Source organism: Anomalospiza imberbis, chromosome 1 (assembly GCF_031753505.1).
Source record: "Anomalospiza imberbis isolate Cuckoo-Finch-1a 21T00152 chromosome 1, ASM3175350v1, whole genome shotgun sequence".
NCBI classification, from domain to species: domain Eukaryota; kingdom Metazoa; phylum Chordata; class Aves; order Passeriformes; family Viduidae; genus Anomalospiza; species Anomalospiza imberbis.
Window position 1 is genome coordinate 128212477 of NC_089681.1, and position 12053 is coordinate 128224529.

At 38.6% G+C, this 12053-nt stretch overlaps 1 protein-coding gene across 1 annotated transcript in view; it reads right to left on the reverse strand.

The window, feature by feature from the left end:
- LOC137486008 (probable acyl-CoA dehydrogenase 6) overlaps positions 1-12053 on the reverse strand; it is a 74903-nt gene that overhangs the window by 53045 nt on the left and 9805 nt on the right. The window contains exon 2 of the mRNA XM_068210860.1: positions 10176-10296. Within this exon, the coding sequence (XP_068066961.1) occupies positions 10176-10296 (121 nt within the window). The remainder of the gene's footprint in view (positions 1-10175; positions 10297-12053) is intronic.

The window sequence follows — 12053 nt, forward strand, 5'->3', positions numbered from 1 at the left end:
GCCTCAACAACTACCTTTAAGGATACTCTCTTACAAGAAATTAAACTCCAAAGCTTTGTGATTATTTTTTGAGTGTTGTCAGTTCAAACTTAGTATTAAATTAAAAGCTGTTTCATAATGTTAAAAAGAATGTTCTGTACAATAATCTGCCTTCTGATGGTAATTTTGTATAATTAATGCCACCTTTCCATGCAACCTTTTGTGTTCTAAAGTTTATTCTGTACTCCCACATGGAAAATTAGATCATTCAGCATGTGGAGGCATTTACAGAATACAGCTCACAATTACCCATTGAATAAATAAAATAGTGAAATGAAGGGAAAATTATTTTAAAATATCAGCTATTTTTTTCTTTCAAGCACTACCAGTGTCTTCATTCAAATGACAGGAAAGGAGATGATGGTAGCCACTGTGAGAGACCACCACCCTTCACATGTGCTGCTTCATCTCTCATCAGGACATGCAAAGTCTCTGCTGGAGGTTTTTTCCACCTTTCATTACAGACAAGCTAATTACAGAGCTTGCTGGAGTGGTAGGAGAAGGGAGCATGTTCAAGCCCCAGATCTCCCAGCCATGTCCATGTACCCACTCTCTATTCAGCTTCTCCTGACTAAATCCACCTGTGGAAGACTGTGCAAACCACAAACACAGATCTACCAAAATCCGGGCAAAATATTTTAAAGCCATGCTGGACAGCCAATCCACAGAACTCAGCATGAATCCCAGACAGCTAGAAACTATGACAGAAGACCTGAGGATGCCTCCGGAATGCTCATCATGCAGGCACAAGGTACAACATAGAATGTGTCCCCCCCTCCACCTTACCCATTTTGCTGTGCATTTTTCCTTGCAGAAACCACACTATGCTATAGATCTAGACAGTGGTTGCTGCAAAGGTAAAAATCTCCTATAATGTCATAATTTTAGGTTTTGCATCTTAGATTGTTTCAAAGTCCGTTGTCTGAAACCTGGGAGCAATTAAAACCTGTCAAACCCTTTGCAAGATCAAAGTTGGAAGATTTTTCTAATCCTCTGCATTTACATGTTTTATGTTTCAGACACCTAACTAAACTACTTGAAAAATATCTTTAGAGAAAATCCAATTCACTATCTTCCACTGTTTTTCCAGTTTCCTAACAGAAAATGGATATTTTCCCTCCCTTCCCTAATTTAGCAGGCTGCACCACAGAATCTGTACAGTGGCCAGATTCTGATCCATCTCAAAGATGATCCTCTGAAATCCCTGGAGCTGCTTATGGGTTACACAATGCAATGACTTTACAGGCCAGGCCAGTTCTTGCACAGTCAGTTTGCAGAAGCATGTTCAGTGGGCACCTCCAAAACTAAGGATTCCTCCAGTTTTAAATGTACCATCCAGCAGATCTTATAGCATCTTTCAAGTGCATTAAAGATCTGCTGGTGACTCTAAACTGATGATGAAGCAAACTTTTCAAAGATGAAAATACTCATCTATCTTCTAGGAGAGAAGAAACTGGATTCTCAGTTTATTCTCAGAAATAAATGCAAAAATGGGATAAAGTGAAATTAGTATCTTGAAAATTGTTACAAAGTTCTGCCAGAAGGAGCAAAACATTTCCTGTCAAAATGAGTTGTATGTAAAGAATTTTCCTCCTGGTGTTTGTTTCCTCTTGTATTCTTCTCTTTCCACATCCTCCTCTGGGGTTATGGGATCTGATGACACACAGTTTCAACCTGGGCAGAGATAGAGGAAGGGATTCCCAACATTGTGTTGTAAGGACATAGGGTAAAAATGCAGGAAACTGCCTTTATTCTTGAGAGAACCAACTTTATCTGGGCATCTCATTAGTGTGGTGCCAGGGAGTACAGGTGAGACTTGTCCAAAGGTAAAAAGTGCATAATTGTTTCCTTTATGGGTCCAGCAGCCCACAGGTTTTACAGGAACAACCGGAACATACAGCTTACACAACTTTTCCCATGAAGAAGCATGTAAAAGAATAATACAATCCACACAGAGGTCAGAGGATGCATCATGATCAGCTCAAATATCCCCTGGAATACAAAGATGCCAAAATCTCTTCTGAAATGCAGCACTGCTACAAGTATCAGCTGCCATAACTATTTTCTTTTAATACTGCAGAACCTGACATGTGTAGAATATGAATTAGTGTAAGGCTTTAAAATAAATAAATGGAAATTTTACATGGTTCCTTTTTGTTCTTCCAAACAACCTCAAGCATAGTGTGATTGTCCAACCAGCAAAAAAAAAAAACTGTCCTCCCTCCATGGTGCCAAAGGACCTGGTTAAAAGCAAAATAAAAAACAGCTTCAGTGTGAATTTTTTTTAATCATGTGCCAAGTATGACAGCAGCCTTGTGCACAGGAAGCATCTGGACACACTGGAAAGAATTTCCTGACCAGCTTTGAGTGACAAACTGAACTAACAGCACTTTTACACCAGCTACACAAGAGCAAATTGCTCTCATGCTATCGCTTTTGGGGAAAAAAAAGGGGGGGTGGGGGGGAAAGAGCCCCTCATTATTCTATCAAAAAGCAAACAAACAATGCCCAAAAAACCAGAAAAATGGATTCAGAGGCTTTTTTCATTACTTTTTTGCAAAATATTTTTATTGCCTTCAGTCCTTTCAAAGTCAGTTAAAATAGAAGCAGCAAATAGAAGTTGTTAGGGAAGCTACACAAGGACCAACCAGAATTCTCTCAAGAGGGAAAAAAAGCAAGAAGAAAGAGATGAGGCTCAGTGGGAAACATAAGTAGATAGAGGTGGCTGAAAACAGTTGGTAAGATTTAGAAAATAAATATGGATAGTACTGACCCGCAAAATACATGTTCACAGCCATTCCAACATACAAAGATGGAGAAAAGTACAAAAATTACCTTGGCAGTTTTGGGTTAATGGTTGGACTTGATGATCTAAGAGGTCTTTTCCAAACTTTATGGTTCTGTGACTACTTAAAGGCTTCCTTTCTTGGGCTGTGGAAAGATCCTGAACAAGTCAAAATATGTATTGTGAATGTTTTTGTCAGGCTTAGACTCCAGCACACAGAGGAGTGCTAGATGTACTATTCAGATGGGAGTTGGTGAGGCCAGAGTACAAGAAGCTGTGAAATTATGTATTCGCCTGCTAAGTGAGCAGCTGATGATCAGAAATACAATTACTCTCCCTGTAGTAACTGTGGATGGTGCCACCATCTGTACATTTATTTAACATTCTCTGGATTCTGTTAAACTTTGCTCCTTGTGATTTCTGTGGAACGAGTTTCACAGGTGATACATAATGTAAAAAGGAAAAAAAAATGCTTTCAGAAGGCTTATTACTCACTGATCTTCTGCTCTCTTGAGAGACCCCTGATCTTGAATAATAAAGTAGGGGTAAGAACAGTCCCATTCATTTCCTCTGACACACAGTATAGGAAACAGAAGACATGCTGACTAAAGTCGCCTTCAAAGAATTTTAAAGCATTCAATGACACCACAAAAAACTCAGATACCTTCCCCTGCGATACACATTCATGGAAAATTTGCATTAATTCTGTCTTTGTTCCCTCTTTCAGGTGTAGAAGTGAAGCTGCTTTGCAAGTGGTTGAGGCTCTGGGCAAGTGCCTATTTTCTGCCAGTTCTCAGGCTCAAGGGAAGTGCACGTACACAGGTCATGTTGTTCCAAAAGTCCCACACAAGAAGTTCTGCTCTCTTCCAGAGTCATGCCACATTCCTGGCTCCAGCACTGAAGATATCTCCCAGGGCAGGCAAGACCACAGACTGGGTTTTTAGTCTTATGGAAAACTATAGCTACTGCACTAGAGATAACAGAAATCAGCAATTCTAGACCACCCAGGAAAGGCACAAAGAGAACAAACAGACACATTCTTCAGGAAATAGATTGTCCTGCAAGAAGTACTTTGTTTATCACAAATGGCCTCCCATGCGTCTGCTTAAGAAATAAAACAAAAACAACCAGAGAAAAACCTGGACACTGAGGTCCTACTTCAAAACTTTTTCTGTAAAACAGAAAACTTCAGTTAAATTTCAATTAAGTACAATTCTGTTGATTGGAAGAACACTTTTCTTATCACTATGTCTCTCACAGTTGGTCCACACTTCAGATGCGCACTGACATGTAAGAGGTGCATTTTTACTTTCAGAAAGCTTTTAAATTATGTCATTTATGTATATGACAGATGTCAAGAATCTTGAGACTGGGAAAAGACAGTTATATGTAAATAGGCATATTTGTAATACCCAGGTTATTTTAGTATAATCTCATTTATTGGCCAAGCTTTGTCAAGAGACAGTCTTGCTCTTTGATGTACAGAAGTAAAGAATAAACAAGACTCCTCTAATAAAAACTTCCTGAACAGTATGTCAGACTCCTCTAATAAAAACTTCCTGAACAGTATGTCTTACTTGATAATGTCTCAATCCCTATATTATTTTCAGTTGCTATATTATTTCATATTTCTTTAATATGTTCTTTAATATGTTTCTTTAACTGTTCTCTGGAGGAAAGTCAAGCACAGTAGAGGACAGACTCTTCTGCACAATCAGAATAGAACAGGTGCAGAACAGGGACAGAACAGTGACAGCTGCTTACAACACTCTCATCTCAGATTCTAAGTGCTCCAAGTCAGATTCAAGACGCCACGTGGGTCTGACAGTTTGTGCAAAGCCTGTGATTCACAGAAGTGAATTTGGCATGGCAGGTCTGCTGTGAGAGAAATGTGTGTCAAGAGCTCAAGCATTAATTGCACATACATAAGTGCGCATTTTCTCCCAGTTAGTTGCTTCTAACTTTCCCTAGGAAGGAGACATTTTAAATTATCTTATCAATATAATTTTGACATAACCTGTACACATACCAGATTTCAGAAATTCCTAAATCTGACCCCTAAGATATTGTTATCAGCACACCTGAACTGCATGAAATACTGCTGTGTTCTGCATTACAAGCCACAGGTGTGAGGATTTGCCTTATCTGAAGCACAAAATCAGAATCCCAGGAACTAATCTGATCCCTCTATCAGAGGAAGATTATCTCTTCTGCAAAGACTGGGTGTCCTTCAGTAAGCCAGTTCTCTGCTGGCTGCTATCAATAGCTGAACAAGCTGTTCACCGAGGGACCACTGCATTTCCCAACCAGCCATGAAGAAAAGAAGCACAACCCTTTCTCAAGTCAGGTTCACAGCTAAAGAAAAACCAAAGATGAACTCAAGTGCTGCCTGATCAGAAATACCTGATGATGTGTGAAATGCAGCAAACTGTCCCCCCACTTACTATTTTCAACTGGATTTCATCATGCACTTGCAAGATACTAGATGGGACTTGAATAGTCAGTATTTCACAACACTGGAGGAGGGGAAAAAAGTCTCAACTACACAGAATTCAGGTGTATACACACATACAAAACCCTGTTTTCCTGAGATTTCAATCCAATCTGCCAAATTAGAAGGTCTAATAAGCACCTGAAATTGCTTATACTGATCTGATTAAGGTCTCCAAACCTCTGCCACACATCACAAATTTTGTCATCAAATTGATTCAAATAAAGCAGTGACTGATTTGGTCTACTGTTTTTTGGAGGCCTATCAAAATTATTTCTTGATTGCAAAACGGGTATAAATTATAGCTGGTAAACACTTGAGAGTGCTGATTTATCACTTCATTGGTGTCTGAAAACATGGCCCAAAGGCTTCTCTTGCAAACCTTTAGAGTGCAACTACTATTTTTAATGATTATTGCACTCTTTTTTAAGTGGAAACAAGATCAAGCAGTCAATTCAGATGACTATACTTAAATCTACTAAACCAAGAACAAGCACTGCAGCTGGTCCACTACTGCCTTATAGGAACATTTTGGAGTAAATTAATTCACTTCTGACAAATATATCCCTCCTAGTTCTACCCACAGAAGTACCTAAACATCTTCCATTTACTTTCTAAGTTACCATCAAATCCTGTTTCACCTGAACTTCTAAATCCTTTTCTAGTTATTGCTCCTCCCAGGTTCTTTTAGGCTCATTCTGTACATTAACAAGGCCTAGTATTACAGAAAAGGGAAAAAATAACCCCATGCACCCTTTCCAAGTGACTCTCCATGCCCAAACTCTCACAAAGGTCTCATTTTACCAGAGAAATGTATACTTGCAAAGAAAACAACAGAATTAACCTTAGAGGATAGTATAGATCTATAATCCCTCTCCACACTCAACACAGAGACACTTGTAATAAACAGGCTTTCTGAAGGAAAGGTATTGTATAATTTTCCAATTGCCGTGCAATCACTTGAAACATTATTTTTGTTTTATTAGATGCTTCTCTGTCTGAAGTGACAAGAAGGTACTGATTATTACTTTCTCCAGTCCCGAATCTGGTATTTGTACCCCAGAAATATGGGATATTTCCCCCATAGAGGAAGGGGATAGACAATGTACTGAACTACACTTTCCCATCCTTGTGCAAATCGTGCCACAGTTACTTAATTTTCCTGAAATTTATAAGAACATATTTTCTATGTTCACTGCTAGGTATCTGACAGCAATAAATGAAGGTTAATATTTGGACAAACTTGTCATAATTATTTCTAGATGCCAACGCATTCCACTAAATATTCCTACGGTACTGCCAGTGTAAACACTAATGAAATACCCAGAGCAGGCATCATTATCACTCATGTTTCACAGTGATGCCATGTGAATATGCAGGAGAGAAAACATTGCCCTCCCACAAACCCTTCTCTCCCATCCTTTACAGGATTCCTGTGCTTTTACATCAGCTGATAAAACAACTTTTAATCGTCTGCATTGGCATATGCAGGCACTCAGTACATTTGGAGCCTGCATTTTTGGCAATACATCCTAAAATTTAGCAACAGCCAAGGCTTTGATTCAAAAACCATAAGATCACAAACAACCACACAGATATTTTCCACTTTTAATCCAGTATCTCATCTAATCTGCACATAGACCAGTTCAAAGAATATGTCTTGCCCACTTCCCTTAGCAAAACAGACCATAGCAAACTACCAAGACTGGTTAAATATTTCTGCTACCTGCCCGAATATTCTCTGCCCTTAGTTTTAGGACTGGCAGTAGCTCAATAGCTCAGAATTTTATAATTTTTGAAGAAATACACAGTAAACAAAAATGAAGAATAATAAGTATATAGGGATGTTGTTTTTTCCTTCTAAATCCTGAATGAAGTAATTCGGCAAAACACATTTTGCATAAAGCAAAAAAGACACTTTTTATGCATAAATAATCTTCATTTTTCATCATGTATTTTACTAGTAGGAAGAATCTTGCAATGTAACTGGACACAAACTTTTTCCTAAGGAAAACTAACATATGCACTTTATACGAGTCATGTAAAGAATACCAGAGGAGAGAAATGGTTCAAAGAGAAGACTTTTTCTCTGGCAGAGAACTGACTAGACAGTAAGTTAAATCTACTGATGATCTTAAAAATTCTCCAATTATGGGTGCATGTCTGAGCTTTGCCCACAGTGTTTACATGACCTCCAATGAGCATCCTAAACTACAGCCAATATTCACTAGAACCAACTACTGTGTAAACAACTGTGAAAAAATATACAGGAAAAGCTTTGTCAAGTAGCCTGCAACTGCATACAGTGGGAATTAAAGGAGCTTTTGCAATACAAATAGTGCCCCAAATCAGTTCTCCACACAGAGAAAGTTTCCAGTGATAAAGGACATATGTAAGGCACGTTCTTTTAAAAATCTGACTCCCATGAAGCAGGTCATTGTTCATGAAGGCAATGGTGTTTACACAGGAAAAAGTCCACTTTCAACAAATCTGAAATCCAACAGATGTTTCCTTCTATCTAAGCAAAACAAGTTTGTAACCCATTTCTGCCCAATCAGAAAGCTTCAAAATTATTTCTGGGGGAAAAAACCCTCCATACTTGACAGAATGATCTTGGAAAACAAATTCAATAAAACTTGTATTTCAAAATTGTAACTATTACTAAAGTGAATTAACTTTTAAAAAATCAGTGTTCTTTAAAGAGAATGTCTTATGATCTGGATTTGAAGAGATGCAACATAATTTTGGTTTGTGAAAGAGAAAGTAGGGCAGACTGTTAACTCATAAGTGCTCTGCATTGCAATTATTCTCCTCAAATCAATTTAACCTCCCTTCTTCAGACCTCCTGCAACACCCCTCCAAAGTTCCTGGCTGCTCTTGGCTTCTTCAAATCTCATAAGACTTCTCTTCCTCTGCAAACAGCAACTAAATAACAGAAGTGGCTAAGCAGAGTATAAAAGTGGATCTTTTAATTTTATTTTACAGTATACACTAATCATATAACAAGCCTAAGCCCTTTGTAGAAGCATAGAAGACAAAGAATTTCAGGCTTTGCCTGAGTTGTGCAATTGAGACTGTGCTGTTACACACCTTACTTTGACTTACCAGCAGGAGAAAGTTTCAGGACTTTCAGGATGCACCTGGTGGCATTACACCATTACTGAGCAAAGCTGGATCTGGTGACATCCTGTTGCACAACTGAATGCTGCAAAGACAGCATCTTCCAATGAGCTGGTGCACTTTCTGTGCCCAACAATACTGAACTGAGATGGATCACAGGTTGCTGAGGATTTTATCAATTTTTATACATTTTATAAAATGTAGCTGCTGAGGGCAAACAAATTACATTAACAGCATACAAACATCAAAGCCAAAGTTAAAATAGTCTTAAACATGACTATGACAAGTGTAATACTTGCATGCAACCTTCTGTGCCACCTTTACCTCCACAAGTCCCTTCTTCACTGGATTTCACTCCAGTTATTTCTTGTCCAGCTATTTTGTGAGCATTATATTAAGTTCCCACCTCTGTAATGTTTTATGTGCAGCACCTTCAGCATTGAGGTTCCTTACCCCAGCTGAAGCCTCTGCATGCCTTGAGATGAATATAAGAAGGCAGAACTGAAATCTGGATGACATGCAATACCCCTTTATTACAACCAACATGAATATCAGCAATGAAGGAGACCCACTGAGATGCAATTCAAATCTGCCTATCAAACAATTATAGCAGAAAGTAGAAGTGGTTTTCTCTCTCCTCCAATAATCCTACTTGTCCTTTAAATAGATCTTAAGCATAATCTTGAACTGTCAGCATTTCTGTAAAGAAATAGCAGCTCAGACCTAATTGGATTTGTCAGACAATCACAGCCCAACAGCTCTCTGAGATCTAGCAGCTGAACAGCTGTGGGACAACATTCCACATTATAATATAAGAATATGAGTTCATTTCAAGAGGGAGTATTTCCTCTGAAATTAAGTGATGAAAAGACATAATTTGTTGCACAGAACCCTGTGCCTTAGCAACATCATGATGTGGTGTGGCTTAGCTGAGGTTGTGTGAGCTGCCCCATGTAGAAAATTATCTGCAGTTAATTGTTCAAATACTCTGGGCTGCTCTGAATGTAGGAAAATGGGGGTAAAAAAATTACTGAGAATTCTGACTTGAACATGTAACAGCAGCATTTGAAAATAAAATAAGTACATATTATATTACATAGAAACAAACAAAAAAATAAAGACATGTATCTTAGCTGAAAAGCAGAAATACTTCATTTTACTCTGGACTTTTTGTGTCACCCACATATATAAACATACACACAAAAACTTGCTCTCTGTGTCATCACCGTCCTGTTCTGTTCAGGCTTCTGTGGGCTGGAATAATGCATTTAAAAGACAATCTAGGGGATAATGGCCTAAAGGCCACCCTGTCCTCATCCTTTGAAACGATGGAGAGGTCGCACGTTCAGGAAGTACAATATGCCAAATCTTAAAATGCTTCCAATGCCTACAAATTGTGGTTTATTTAATGAAGATCTGGATTCTTTCATATGTATCCGGATGTAGAAGAAAAGTTCTTATACAGATTTTATGTTGAAAATTGCTGTGATGTTTATTTCCCTAATTTAAAAATAACTGTCATACAGGTTTTAACATTTGTATTTAGAAGACTATCAACTTAAGTATATCAACAATGTTATATTGTGTATTTGCAGAGTTGGTAACCAGCATGTATGTGACTGAGGGATATAAGCAAACTTTGCACTGAATTCCAACCCATGCATTGACCTGGGGCAAAAGTGAATTAATCTATTGAGTCTATTATTATTATTAATAGTCAGGAGTTATACACTTGCCTACCTGTTGGCTTATCCACACCAAGGAATCCAGCCTGTCCCAGAATTTTAAACACTTTATGTGCTGGGAACTGTCCTTCTTCTTCCCACTTATCCACAAAGGGATTAATCTCCTTGTCAATGATCTAGATTTGGAAAACAAATTATACAAGTTATAAACACAGGGATCCTACACAAAAACTTTTGACTACTTTCACCTAAAAACTGTAATTCAAAAAGAAAAAGAAAAAAATATACAAGGAAAAGCCCACTAATTCTCTTACTTCCTGTTGGATATCCTTATTTTCCACTCACCCAAAACTATTACAACAAATGTAATGAGGCAAATGTAAATAATTCTTTTAGCAATTACTACTAGAACAGTAGTATCTCCAAGGTCTATGAAAATGGATGTTTCCCCCATTATTACCTTTTTGGGTAGAGTTTCTGGAAAGTGACAGGAAGGGAAATCTGGATTATTCTCAAAAGAACCTTGGCAAAAAAAGGTTGATCTGTTCTTGATGACCATTCACAGTACCAAGAAAGTCAAGTAGAATAGATTAATTTCCTTTCATTTTTCCTGAAACACTCTCAAGGAAGTTGGTGCTGTTTGGGGCATATCTGTATTTAGACTTCCCCACAAGTCTGACAGAACATGTACTGGAAAAGTATGACCTTCTTCCAGAATTGATAATATTCCAAATCTAGTCCCTGAGCAACTCTTGACTGTGCTATTGCTAGTGTTGCACACCTTCCAAAAGTCAGTGGCCTAAGCTGCCCAACTACAGTCCTTACTCTGTTCAGGCTGCATCGTTCCCTTCCCTTTGCAAGCAAAATACATCTGCAGTACAGCCACTACATGCAGCAACACTTTCACATTTCAGGGCACAAGAGCTGGATGTTTCTCTCTACAAAGTCCCAGATTTCCATGGCCTTGGGAAAGGATCAAAGGGGGCAGCCTGCAGCTGTGTTCTTGCTGCCTACCAGCCACCATGATACAGCTGGGTCGCGCTCACCTCTACCCACCTCTGCAGCCCAAACCAGGCCTTCCCACAAGCTGCTTCTGCCATGCAGCCAAGGGCACCACATACCTCAGTCAGCCTCACGAGGGGGTCCAAATGCAAAACATCCTCCCCCCAAACCAAACCCTACCAAAAAAAACACCAGTTCTCAACAGAAAGGTAACGCTTTAACCTGTGACCATGATTTAATTACTATGCTGTTTCATGAAGAGAGAATTTGTTATTTCAAGAACTTACTCCTCTTTAGTCTTCTTTCCCCACTAAATAAACAAGTCCTGTGGTGCTAACTAGTTCTTGAGCTGGAAATAGAATCCTCTCCCTCCATGACTGTGGTGTTCTTGAGGCCCTGCAAAACCTTCTTCCAAACTATGTATTTATTGCACATTCTTTGGAGAATTTCAGCCCATATATGGCTGCTTTCAGCCTACCAGTTGGCCACAGAAATAAGCATACTTGAATGCTGGTAATAGGAAAATCACTTTTTCACGTTTCTCACCAAATTCTGAGAAATTCATATACTGAATGTTCAACTCATTCAGCAATTATATCTCTCTCCCACTGTTATATTGATTAACACAGGCCTAATAATCAATAATAAAAAAACACTTGGCAGAACCCTATCTAGGAGAGCTCACATTTCTCTTCTGTACTGCCATATCCCATATGCTCAGATCCTAAGATGCCGACCCTCAGTGTTGAAGGTGCTGAAACACCTTTTTGGCTGTAATGGCAATGCTCATTGGATAACACCCAGGGGAATACCCGAAAGAGCATACAAAAATTTATTCCAGTATTTGGATGGATCTTGGCAAAAATATGTGGTGAATACACTAATACAGAGTTTTAGATGGTGTTGTAGATGGTACTGGGCCAAGTTTTTT